Source organism: Aquarana catesbeiana, linkage group LG08 (assembly GCF_042186555.1).
Source record: "Aquarana catesbeiana isolate 2022-GZ linkage group LG08, ASM4218655v1, whole genome shotgun sequence".
Taxonomy (NCBI): Eukaryota; Metazoa; Chordata; class Amphibia; order Anura; family Ranidae; genus Aquarana; species Aquarana catesbeiana.
In genome coordinates, this window is record NC_133331.1 from 296,190,322 (window position 1) to 296,203,586 (window position 13,265).

At 45.4% G+C, this 13,265-nt stretch overlaps 1 protein-coding gene across 1 annotated transcript in view; it reads right to left on the reverse strand.

The window, feature by feature from the left end:
• Positions 1–4,535, reverse strand: part of LOC141106826 (uncharacterized) — a 559,651-nt gene extending 555,116 nt beyond the window's left edge. Inside the window, exon 1 of the mRNA XM_073597754.1 lies at positions 3,735–4,535. Coding sequence (XP_073453855.1) covers positions 3,735–3,887 — 153 coding nt within the window. The 5' untranslated portion in view covers positions 3,888–4,535. The remainder of the gene's footprint in view (positions 1–3,734) is intronic.
• Between the last annotated feature and the right edge of the window lie 8,730 nt (positions 4,536–13,265).

The window sequence follows — 13,265 nt, forward strand, 5'->3', positions numbered from 1 at the left end:
ATGAATAACAGCGGGGCTGAGCCCCACCAGAGGTCAGAGAGTGAGGATGGGGGGAGAACAACCAAGATGAAGACTGGACTGATCCTGAAGACCACCATCATTGGGTTATTGACTCCTCCCTCATTATCACTTTCTGTTTAAGGTTCCAAAGTTGGAGGATGTTATCACATTATTATCAACATGTAAAAGTCTGTGCTCCAATCAAATCATCAGATATAAAATGTCCAGCTGGTAGGAAATGGGTGTAACAAAAGAGAATACATATTATGTGTATATATAGCAGTGGGTAGAGGGGAGAGAGCAGCAGTCAGGAGTATGTAATGTATAATATAAATGGCCTATGACAAAAATCTGTATTTTGCTGCCAGCTGAACCCCAGAACCTCCATAAATCCAGTCTAGATACATAAATTGTGTCTGCAGCACAGAGAAGGAAGATTATCCGAGAGAAATACAGGAATACAGGACGGGGAACACAGCTCAGGAAAGTGACCAGGGGATTACAGGCTGATATCACCCAGTCCCCGCCCTACTCTGGACCAATCAGTGAGCAGTATGGGTGGAGGAATGGATTTAGTGTTAATGACCCACCTGTGCTGATCTCTGTAGGAGTGTCCTCCTCTATAAATGTCCCCGTTATTCCATCCTCCTCCATAGACTGCTGATCATCCCTCACATACCTCTCTTCTTCTTCTGCTTTAACCTCAAATTCTATATCGATTGGATCTCCACTCTAAATCAAGAAAATGAGAGAAAATATCATCTGTAAAAATAAGTTTTATTATTGTGACATCACAAAAGAAATCCACACATTGTCTCCACAAGTCTGTTTTATAAGCTCCATCTCACCAACCTTGTAACAGTGAGGGATGGTGTGACCTTCTTGTGTGGAATCCCGGGAATACAGAGGACGGGGACATCTCTCTGGTGGGTTCCTGGTATTAGGTGGCTCCATCGTATCCTTATGTCCTTCTGAAAACGACTCCATCACTCCATACTCCTCATCCTCCTCTTTTACAACAATAGTATACTCCCCGAGGTTTCCACTCTGAAATATAATAAAACATTCATTGTAACAAACATGCTTGTGTATAAATCATAACTACCAATAACTGTTCCTCATCTACCTGATGATGGTGAGGGATGGTGTGATCTTCCTGTGTGGAATCCCGGGAATACAGAGGACGGGGACATCTCTCTGGTGGGTTCCCATTACTGGATCCATCTGTAGGAAACACACACACTGACTGAATACATTGTTTCTATGTGTTTATCAGATGATGGGGGATCTAGGTGGACCCTCCGTACTGCTCTCTCCTTTACAATAAAGTCTCCTCTTACCCGGTGATGTGAGGGGCGGCTGATTGTCCATCATGACGTCCTTGTAGAGATCCTTGTGTCCTTCTAAATACTCCCACTCCTCCATGGAGAAATAGACAGTGACATCCTGACACCTTATAGGAACCTGACACACACAATGATACAGTCACCATCCAGACACATCCCTTGTCTGTTACTGGATAATGTCCCAGAATTCCCAGAATCCTCCTCACCTCTCCTGTCAGCAGCTCCATCATCTTCTTGGTGACTTCTAGAATCTTCTCCATGTTGTGTCTCTCAGGTTTTAGGGAGTCACATGGAGGCACTGTGATGGTCATATGATCACCTGACTTCACAAGAGGAGATCTCTGTATTGGAGAACCAATAGGAATATCATGTTAGAATCCCAGAATCCTCCTCACCTCTCCGGTCAGGTCTGTGTTTTATTAATAGAGATAAGAGTGATGTCATGTGACCTCCCAGAATCCTCCTCACCTCTCCGGTCAGGTCTGTGTTTTATTAATAGAGATAAGAGTGATGTCATGTGACCTCCCAGAATCCTCCTCACCTCTCCGGTCAGGTCTGTGTTTTATTAATAGAGATAAGAGTGATGTCATGTGACCTCCCAGAATCCTCCTCACCTCTCCGGTCAGGTCTGTATTTTATTAATAGAGATAAGAGTGATGTCATGTGACCTCCCAGTATCCTCCTCACCTCTCCGGTCAGGTCTGTGTTTTATTAATAGAGATAAGAGTGATGTCATGTGACCTCCCAGAATCCTCCTCACCTCTCCGGTCAGGTCTGTGTTTTATTAATAGAGATAAGAGTGATGTCATGTGACCTCCCAGAATCCTCCTCACCTCTCCGGTCAGGTTCGTGTTTTATTAATAGAGATAAGAGTGATGTCATGTGACCTCCCAGAATCCTCCTCACCTCTCCGGTCAGGTCTGTGTTTTATTAATAGAGATAAGAGTGATGTCATGTGACCTCCCAGAATCCTCCTCACCTCTCCGGTCAGGTCTGTGTTTTATTAATAGAGATAAGAGTGATGTCATGTGACCTCCCAGAATCCTCCTCACCTCTCCGGTCAGGTCTGTGTTTTATTAATAGAGATAAGAGTGATGTCATGTGACCTCCCAGAATCCTCCTCACCTCTCCGGTCAGGTCTGTGTTTTATTAATAGAGATAAGAGTGATGTCATGTGACCTCCCAGAATCCTCCTCACCTCTCCGGTCAGGTCTGTGTTTTATTAATAGAGATAAGAGTGATGTCATGTGACCTCCCAGAATCCTCCTCACCTCTCCGGTCAGGTCTGTGTTTTATTAATAGAGATAAGAGTGATGTCATGTGACCTCCCAGAATCCTCCTCACCTCTCCGTTCAGGTCTCTGTTTTATTAATAGAGATAAGAGTGATGTCATGTGACCTCCCAGAATCCTCCTCACCTCTCCGGTCAGCAGGTAGATGATCTCCAGGGTGAGGTTTAGTATCTTCTCAGTCATGTGACTCCGGTCCTCCTCCATCCTCATTGGTGCCGTCATTTGATCTATACAGGTCTCCTTGTAGACGGATAACTTTGGGAAATGAAAGTTAAGAATTATTTGGATGGTATTGGTCACACAATAATAAGAAGGTTCCTTTAGATTTAGGAACTACTGCCTCCATGGGAACACATTTAATTTGGACTGTCTAGTGTTTGTTACATCTTGGAGGACCCGGGACCATCTTGGTCTGCTGGATCAGTTTTTCTTTTTTCTCTGTTGGGTTTGTTTGGATTCTGAACTGGATTTGATTAGTTTTAGATCTGCAGACAAGGAATGATAAATATGATCCTTCCTGTGACTTGTTTGCTGTGAGGCAGTGCTGTGAGGACAATGGAGGGTCATCATGATGTCCAGGAAGGGGAACTTGCTAACTTTTGGCCGGAGTTGCCGACTAATCAGGATAATTGCCAGAACTCCGGCTGCAAGGCTCCAATCCAGTGGCGGACTTATAGGAACCTGACACACGCAATGATACAGTCACCATTCAGACACATCCCTTGTGTTGAACCTTCACAGGACATCAGGAATAGTTACAGTACATCCTCCACCATAAAGCTTATAAAATCAAACATACATTTTGAAAGACCCCCCCTCTAAATAAAACCCCCACCCCGTATTATCGCATAATTTGTTAGAATAAACTCAAAATAAGAAATTGATGGAACAGCGACACATCTCAAAAATGAGGAGAATGTTTCGGCCCCTTAACTGTGGAAATGTTAGGACCCTGAAGGGGTTAATCTAGGTCTCCACACTATATATGTGTGTATCATCATCTGCTGGAGATAAAAGACGTCACAGTGACTACGGAGGAAGAGGATGGACATGACGGGGGGGTTACTGGGTGTAAATAGAAAATAAGATCTTATTACCTCGTCTGCTGCCTCTTCAAGCGACGTCTCTTCTCTACTTCCCGACTCACCTCTCACCCGGAACTTCCTGTCTGTACCTGACGTCACTTCCTGTCTGTACCTGACATCACGTCCTGTCGGGCCAAGGTCTGGCTGCGGAGTGGGGCTCCACATTTGACAGGAAGCGTGTGGCCTCAACTCTACATTTTTATTTCTTTTTTTATTGACCTTTATTTAACAAACAATGAATGGTTGTAGCTCCAATGTTGGTAGGAAACATGTGGCCTCCGCTCCACCTTTTTTTTTTTTTGTTTAATGAACTTTATTGTAACAAACATTCACTAGGCTAGACATTAGAAACGACAAGTGGATGTGACATGTTTCCTGTCCTATCTGCATTTTCCGGGAGGGTATCTGGCTGCTTGTGGCTCTCAGAGGAACTGCAGCCCCGAGAAACATCTCGTAGTGTGAACACGGTCTTGTGCTGTGTGTATGTACTGTATATCCTTATAGATGGGGTCATCTCCACTCCCACCAAGGGGGAGAGAAATATATTACTGCCCAGTCCAGCCTTTCTCAGCCAGGGTTCCTCCAAATGGACCGGTTGGAATGAGTTCCGGTTTTGGACTGAACCCATGTTTGTACAGAATTTGGTTTACTTGGGGGTTCAGCGAGCGTCTGAACTAAATGGGTATTCAGCCAAGTTGAACCTCCATTTGCAGTATTACTATCACAGCTAAATGTGGCAGCTTCCCACTCAGGCTGGTTTATAGGAAGCCAGTGGCTGTAGGCACCCCAACACCTGGTGATATTCAAGTCTGGTCTGGATTTTAGAAGGGAACCCTATGCTATATATATAAAAGGTACCCCTAAAATCCACACCAGATCCTCATTTGAGCATGCAGCCTGGCTGGGTAGGAAAAGGTGAGGGGTAGGAAGTGAGCATGCCCCCTCCTGAACCATACCCGGTGTCAGTAATGTGTCCTCAACATGCCAAGTCTTGCCTAGTCCATTCCCTCCTGGTTGGAAAAGTTGAACAAGTCCAATGTATGAGGTTGTATCGGGGGACATGAGGGATCTGTACAACATAAGACATCGGGAAATGTATATCTGTCTGAAGAACACAGGGGAGATATCGGAACTCTAATTCATGGTCACCTGGAAATAATGAAAAGGAGAAAGTCCATCCAAACCGTGAGATTGGTCAGAGAATAATTGGTATCATTCTGGGCATTGCCAGACTAGGTCTTGGTGACAGAGTGAAAGGTGATGCTGCTCATACTACACAGTGCTTTGAAAAAGTATTCATATCCATTGAAATTTTCAACATTTTGTCATGTTACAACCAAAAATGTAAATTTTATTGGGATTTTATGTGATAGACCAACACAAAGTGTCATATAATTGTGAAGTGGAAGGAAAATGATAAATGATACAAATAAATATGTGAAAAGTGTGTGTGTGGGGGGGGGGGGGCATTTGTATTCAGCCCCCTTTACTCTGATGCCCCTAACTAAAATCTAGTGGAACCAAATGCCTTCACAAGTCACCTAATTAGTAAATAGAGTCCTCCTGTATGTCATTTAATCTCAGTATAAATACAGCTGTTCTGTGAAGCCCTCAGAGGTTTGTTAGAGAACCTTAGTGAACAAACAGCATCATGAAGGCCAAGGAACACACCAGACAGGTCAGAGATAAAGTTGTGGAGAAGTATAAAGCAGGGTTAGGTTATAAAAAAATCTCCCAAGCTTTGAACATCTCACGGAGCTCTGTTCAATCCATCATCGGAAAATGGAAAGAGTATGGCACAACTGCAAACCTACCAAGACATGGCTGTCCACCTAAACTGACCGGCCGGGCAAGGAGAGCATTCATCAGAGAAGAGCCAAGAGGTCCATGGTAACTCTGGAGGAGCTGCAGAGATCCACAGCTCAGGTGGGAGAATCTGTCCACAGGACAACTATTAGTCGTGTTCTCCACAAATCTGCCCTTTATGAAGAGTGACAAGAAGAAAGACATTGGTGAAAGAAAGTCATAAGAAGTCCTGTTTGTAGTTTGTGAGAAGCCATGTGGAGGACACAGCAAACATGTGGAAGAAGGTGATCTGGTCAGATGAGACCAAAATTCAACTTTATGGCCTAAAAGTAAAACGCTATGTGTGGGGGAAACTAACACTGCCCATCACCCTGAACACACCATCCCCACCGTGAAACATGGTGGTGGCATCATGTGGTGGGGATGCTTTTCTTCAGCAGGGACAGGGAAGCTGGTCAGAGTTGATGGGAAGATGGATGGAGCCAAATACAGGGCAATCTTAGAAGAAAACCTGTTAGAGTCTACAAAAGACTTGAGACTGGGGTGGAGGTTCACCTTCCAGCAGGACAACGACCCGAAACATCCAGCCAGAGCTACAATGGAATGGTTTAGATCAAAGCATATTCATGTGTTAGAATTTCCCAGTCACAGTCCAGACCAAAATCACATTGAAAATCTGTGGCAAGACTTGAAAATTGCTGATCACAGACGCTCTCCATCCAATCTGACAGAGCTTGAGATATTTTACAAAGAAGAATGGGCAAAAATGTCCCTCTCTAGATGTGCAAAGCTGGTAGAGACATCCCAAAAAGACTTGCAGCTGTAATTGCAGAGAAAGAGGGTTCTACAAAGTATTGACTCCGGGGGGCGCCATACAAATGCCTTCCCACACTTTTCACACATTTATTTGTATCATTTATCACTTTCCTTCCACTTATTATGTGCCACTTTGTGTTGGATCTCCAAACTACAGTCTTTCAGCTATTGCGGAACTACATGTCCCATGAGGCATTGTAAAACGCTGACATTCACAGACATGACTAGGCATGATGGGAATTGTAGTTCCTGAACACCTGGCGGGCCATAGTTTGGAGACCCCTGGTCTATCACATAAAATCCCAATGAAATACATTTACGTTTTTGGTTGTAACATGACAAAATGTGGAAAACGTCAAGGGGTATGAATACTTTTTCAAGGCACTGTATGTAACCCTCATCTATACCTTGGACATTTTCTTCAGCTTCTTAATACATAGGATAGAAATCTTCACAATCCTATAGAAGAGGTTGGGGTCCTGAGTAGTCATAAAAAGGCTCAGCATCCAATAGTAGAGGAAGAGGTGGTCTGGTGACATGGAGAAGAAGACTCCGGTCAATCTCTGGATTGCAATCATTGAAAACATGCGGACAACTAGAAATCCTCACAATCCTATAGATAAGGTTGGGGGTCCTGAGTAGTCATAGAGAGGCCCAGCACTACAAAAGTAGAGGAAGAGGTGGTCTGGTGACAAGGAGAAGAAGACTCCAGTCAATCTCTGGATCTCCATCATTGCAAACATGGTGAGACAACTAGAAATCCTCACAATCCTATAGATAAGGTTGGGGGTCCTGAGTAGTCATAGAGAGGCCCAGCACCACAAAAGTAGAGGAAGAGGTGGTCTGGTGACAAGGAGAAGAAGACTCCAGTCAATCTCTGGATCTCCATCGTTGGAAACATGGTGAGACAACTAGAAATCTTCACAATCCTATAGAAAAGGTTGGGGTCTTGAGTAGTCATAGAGAAGCCCAGCACCCCAAAAGTAGAGGAAGAGGTGGTCTGGTGACATGGAGAAGAAGACCTCGGCCAATCTGTGGATCTCCATCATTGGAAACACGCAGACAACTAGAAATCCTCACAATCCCAAAGTCAGCCCCCCCTTCATGCGCCCTCTGGAATGCCTGCTCGGTCTTCAACAAACTAGCTTCTGTCAATGACCTTTTCCTCTCCAAATCCCTTAATCTCTTTGCTATAACCGAAACTTGGCTCCAGGAATTCGACACTACGTCTCCAGCTGCCCTGTCTGGACTCTACCAGACCCAGTGGATGAAAAGGAGGTGACATTGGACTTTTCCTCTCCCCACAATGCACCTTCCAGGCTCTTCCCACACCTCCCTCTCTTTGTCCTGCTCTTTCAAAGTGCACTGCATTCGTTTTTTCTCTCCAGCTTGTCTGAGGGTCACAGTCATTTTTCGGCCTCCTGGACCAGTGTCACGCTTTCTGGATGACTTCTCTGCATGGCTACCCTACATTCTCTCCTCTGAAGTACCTGCCATCATCCTAGGTGACTTTAACATTCCAATCAATGTTAATACTGCAACCACTTCTCAACTGCTCAACCTAACCTCCTCTTTTAACCTAACACAATGGACACAAACCACCACCCACTCCAACAGCAATACTCTTGACCTCGTATTCTCCCATCGCTGTACTCCCTGCAACCTCTTTAACACCCCCTTTTCCTCTCTCTGATCACAACCTTATCCATTTCACACTCTCCTTGTCTCCTACCACCCATGCTGCCAACCCACAAACCCCTACCTGCAGAAACCTTCACAACCTCAACCCTTCCCTCCTTCATTCTGCTACTGATGGCCTTTACAACAAAATCGTACCCCTGTCCTGCCCAGACCTAACCACTTCCATCTACAACACCACGTTGTCATCCTCCCTAGATGTACTTGCTCCTCTTTCTACACGCAGAACCAGGCCCCATCTGCCACAACCCTGGCAAACAGACAACACCAGAAGTCTCAAGAGACACAGCCGTACTCTTGAGCGAGCATGGCGTAAATCTAAGTCCCTGCAAGACTTTAGCCTCTACATATCTGCCCTTCTCAAATACAACTCCTGCCTCCACACTGCTAAACAAACCTACTACAACACTCTCATCAAAACCCTCTCATCCAAACCTTGTCAACTCTTTTTTACCCTTAATTCCTTACATCACTCCCCACTGCCCCCACCCACCAACTTGCTTACCGCTCAACAGATTGCCAACCATTTCAAAAGCAAAATCGACACAATTCGCAAGGAGATATCCAGCATTCAACTTCCTTCCCTACCCAACACATCAGGTCCAAAACCACACTCAATACTCTCCTCCTTCTGCCCAGTTACCACCGATGAAGTTGATAAACTCCTCTCCATGGCCCACCTCACCACCTGTCCCCTCACAATTACTGCGACCACCTTCCCGCTCTATCCTAAACTCCCCAACCCACATCTTCAACCTCTCCCTCTCCTCCAGCACCTTTCCTTCCCCGCTCAAACATGCACTGGTTACCCCCATACTTAAAAAACCCTCACTAGACCCCACCTGTTTGAATAACTTAAGACCCATCTCCCTGCTCCCATTTGCCTCCAAGCTCATCGAACACCTTGTCCATGACCGAATGAGTCGCTACCTCATGGACAACAACCTTCTCGACCCCCTATAGTCTGGCTTCTGTCAACAACATTCCACTGAAACTGCCCTACTAAAACTCACCAATGACCTACTAACTGCTAAAACGAATGGCCATTACTCCATACTCGTACTCTTAGACCTCTCTGCTGCCTTCAACACAGTTGACCACCTGCTCCTCCTCAGCAGACTACACTCCCTTGGCCTCCATGATTCTGCTTTATTCTGGTTCTCCTCCTACCTATCTCAGCGCACTTTGAGTGTCACTTCCAACTCCATCTCCTCAGCTCCTCTTCCTCTCTCTGTTGGGGTACCCCGAGGCTCTGCCCTTGGGCCCCTCATATTCTCGCTCTATACCTCTCCCCGGGCCAGTTGATAACCTCCCATGGTTTCCAATACCACCTCTATGCCGATGACACCCAGATCTATCTCTCCACTCCTCAACTTACCCCCTCAAACTTACAGAATGACATCTCGGTATGGATGTCACACCACTTTCTCAAACTCAATCTTTCTAAAACTGAGCTTGTAATATTTCCTCCTTCACGGTCCTCCCCCCCATGACTTTACCATTAATATCAACAACACAACCATTGGTCCCTCCACACATGCCAGGGTCCTGGGTGTAATCCTTGACTCTGACCTCTCCTTCAGCCCCCACATCCAATCACTGGCTAAATCCTGCCGCCTTAACCTCCACAACATCTCCAGAGTTTGACCCTTCCTGACTAATGACACCACAAAGCAACGTATTCACTCCTTGATTATTTCCCACCTTGACTACTGCAACTCTCTCCTTAATGGCCGACCCTTACACAGGCTCCTCCCCCCTTCAGTCTATTATGAATGCTGCTGCTAGACTAATACACCTCACTAATCGATCCATGACTGCTGACCCTCTCTGACGATCCCTTCACTGGCTTCCCCTACCCCACCATATAAAATTGAAAATGCTAACCACAACATACAAGGCCATCCACAACATCGCCCCCATCTACATCACCAACCTTATCTGCAGATATCGCCAAATTGTCCCCTCCGCTCCTCCCAGGACCTCCTGCTCTCTAGCTCCCTTGTTACCTCCTCTCATGCTCACCTTCAGGACTTCTCCAGAGCCTCTCCCATCCTCTGGAACTCCCTGCCCCGGTATGTCCGATCAGCCCCTACCCTGTCCACCTTTAGGACTTCTCCAGAGCCTCTTCCATCCTCTGAAACTCCCTGCCCCGGTATATCCGATCAGCCCCTAACCTGTCCACCTCCAGGACTTCTCCAGAGCCTCTCCCATCCTCTGGAACGCCCTGCCCCAGTATATCCAATCAGCCCCTAACCTGTCCACCTTTAGGATATCCCTGAAAACTCACTTATTCAGGGAAGCCTATCCCACCCCCACCTAACAACTGTCCCTGAGCCACCCCCCATCAAATCATTCCCTGCATCTATTACCTTTTGTACCACCTCCCCCCTCCCTTTAGAATGTAAGCTCTACGAGCCAGGCCCTCCTGTCCCTTCTGTATTGAACGGTAATTGTGCTGTCCCCCCTCTACATTGTAAAGCGCTGCGTAAACTGTTAGCCCTATATAAATTGTGAATAATAATAATAATCCTATAGATAAGGTTGGGGATCCTGAGTAGTCATAGAGAGGCCCAGAACTCCAAAAGTAGAGGAAGAGGTGGTCTGGTGACATGGAGAAGAAGACTCCGGTCAATCTCTGGATCTCCATCATTGAAAACATGGTGAGACAACTAGAAATCTTCACAATCCTATAGAAGAGGTTGGGGGTCCTGAGTAGTCATAGAAAGGCTCAGCACCCCAATAGTAGAGGAAGAGGTGGTCTGGTCACATGGAGAAGACTCCGGTCAATCTGTGGATCTCCATCATTGGCAACATGGTGAGACAACTAGAAATCTTCACAATCCTATAGAAGAGGTTGGGGGTCCTGAGTAGTCATAGAAAGGCTCAGCACCCCAATAGTAGAGGAAGAGGTGGTCTGGTCACATGGAGAAGACTCCGGTCAATCTGTGGATCTCCATCATTGGCAACATGGTGAGACAACTAGAAATCTTCACAATCCTATAGAAGAGGTTGGGGGTCCTGAGTAGTCATAGAAAGGCTCAGCACCCCAATAGTAGAGGAAGAGGTGGTCTGGTCACATGGAGAAGACTCCGGTCAATCTGTGGATCTCCATCATTGGCAACATGGTGAGACAACTAGAAATCTTCACAATCCTATAGAAGAGGTTGGGGGTCCTGAGTAGTCATAGAAAGGCCCGGCACCCAAATAGTAGAGGAAGAAGCGGTCTGCTGACATGTAGAAGAAGACTTCGACCAATCTCTGGATCTCCATCATTGGAAAAATGGTGAGACAACAAATACAGCGGGGTGGTGGAGGAGATGTTGGTGTGTAAATGGACAGAACACGGGATGATGACCCTGAAAGAACAATACGGCTTCATCCTTTTTTTTATACAATCTTTATTGAAGGTTTTTTTGATGCAGTACAATGACAAAAGGAATTAGCGTAGGAGTTCCATCAAGCGAGTGCACATGGGATTTCTACAATCAAGTAAGGTGATCTAGATTGTCATTTATATCTATATATATACATACACACAGTATATACTGTATATATAGAGGAGACGCACAAAAAAAGAAAAGGGAATGACTTATAATCATCTTATGTTCCTCAATGTCTACTAAACTCAAAAGTGTAGGAGGATGATCTCAGTAACTTCTAGCAAACCGCGCCTTACGAAGGAAACTAAGGGGTCTATTTATAGAAATATTGCTGAAGGAATGTGACATCCGCCCAGCGGTGAACGATTCCGGCCATATTTAAAATGAATGATTTCCTTTGACTGTCAGCTCCATCTAGTGGCCAAAATGTTGTATTAATACCACAGTGCCAGATTTTTGCCACTACCTGCGTTTCCCCCAAAAAATAAGACCGGGTCTTAAATTAATTTTGCCTACAAAAAAAAAAACACACACACACTAGGGCTTATTTTCAGGGGATGTCTTATTTATTTGGTGACACCAGCCCCACTCCGAGCACCGTAGAGGGCCGCTGACGTCAGCCGGGAGGAGAAGATCTCCGGCGGGGTCACGTGAACGATCAGCGGCGCTGGAAAGAAGGTATTTTCCACAATAAAAGTTACAAAAAGGAGGCACACTGCACATTACATCATCTTTTTACAAAAACGGATTACATGTTTTTTTACAAGGACTTTAACTAGGTCTTATTTTCGGGGTAGGGCTCTTATTGCAGCCATCCCTGAAAATCATGCTAGGTCTTATTTTTGGGGTAGTGCTTATATATTGCAGCCATCCCTGAAAATCATGCTAGGTCTTATTTTCAGGGTAGGGCTTATATATTGCAGCCATCCGTGAAAATCATGCCAAGTCTTATTTTTGGGATAGGGCTTATATATTGCAGCCATCCCTGAAAATCATGCTAGGTCTTATTTTCGGAGTAGGGCTTCTATTGCAGCCATCCCTGAAAATCATGCTAGGCCTTATTTTCAAGTTGGCCTTCTATTGCAGCCATCCCTGAAAATCATGCCAAGTCTTATTTTCGGGGTAGGGCTTCTATTGCAGCCATCCCTGAAAATCATGCTAGGCCTTATTTTCAGGGTAGGGCTTCTATTGCAGCCATCCCTGAAAATCATGCTAGGTCTTATTTTCAGGGTAGGACTTCTATTGCAGCCATCCCTGAAAATCATGCTAGGCCTTATTTTCAAGTTGGCCTTCTATTGCAGCCATCCCTGAAAATCATGCTAGGTCTTATTTTCGGGGTAGGGCTTCTATTGCAGCCATCCCTGAAAATCATGCCAAGTCTTATTTTCGGGGTAGGGCTTCTATTGCAGCCATCCCTGAAAATCATGCTAGGCCTTATTTTCAGGGTAGGGCTTCTATTGCAGCCATCCCTGAAAATCATGCTAGGCCTTATTTTCAGGGTAGGGCTTCTATTGCAGCCATCCCTGAAAATCATGCTAGGTCTTATTTTCGGAGTAGGGCTTCTATTGCAGCCATCCCTGAAAATCATGCTAGGTCTTATTTTTGGAGTAGGGCTTCTATTGCAGCCATCCCTGAAAATCATGCTAGGTCTTATTTTTGGCGTAGGGCTTCTATTGCAGCCATCCCTGAAAATCATGCTAGGTCTTATTTTCGGGGTAGGGCTTCTATTGCAGCCATCCCTGAAAATCATGCTAGGTCTTATTTTCGGAGTAGGGCTTCTATTGCAGCCATCCCTGAAAATCATGCCAAGTCTTATTTTCGGGGTAGGGCTTCTATTGCA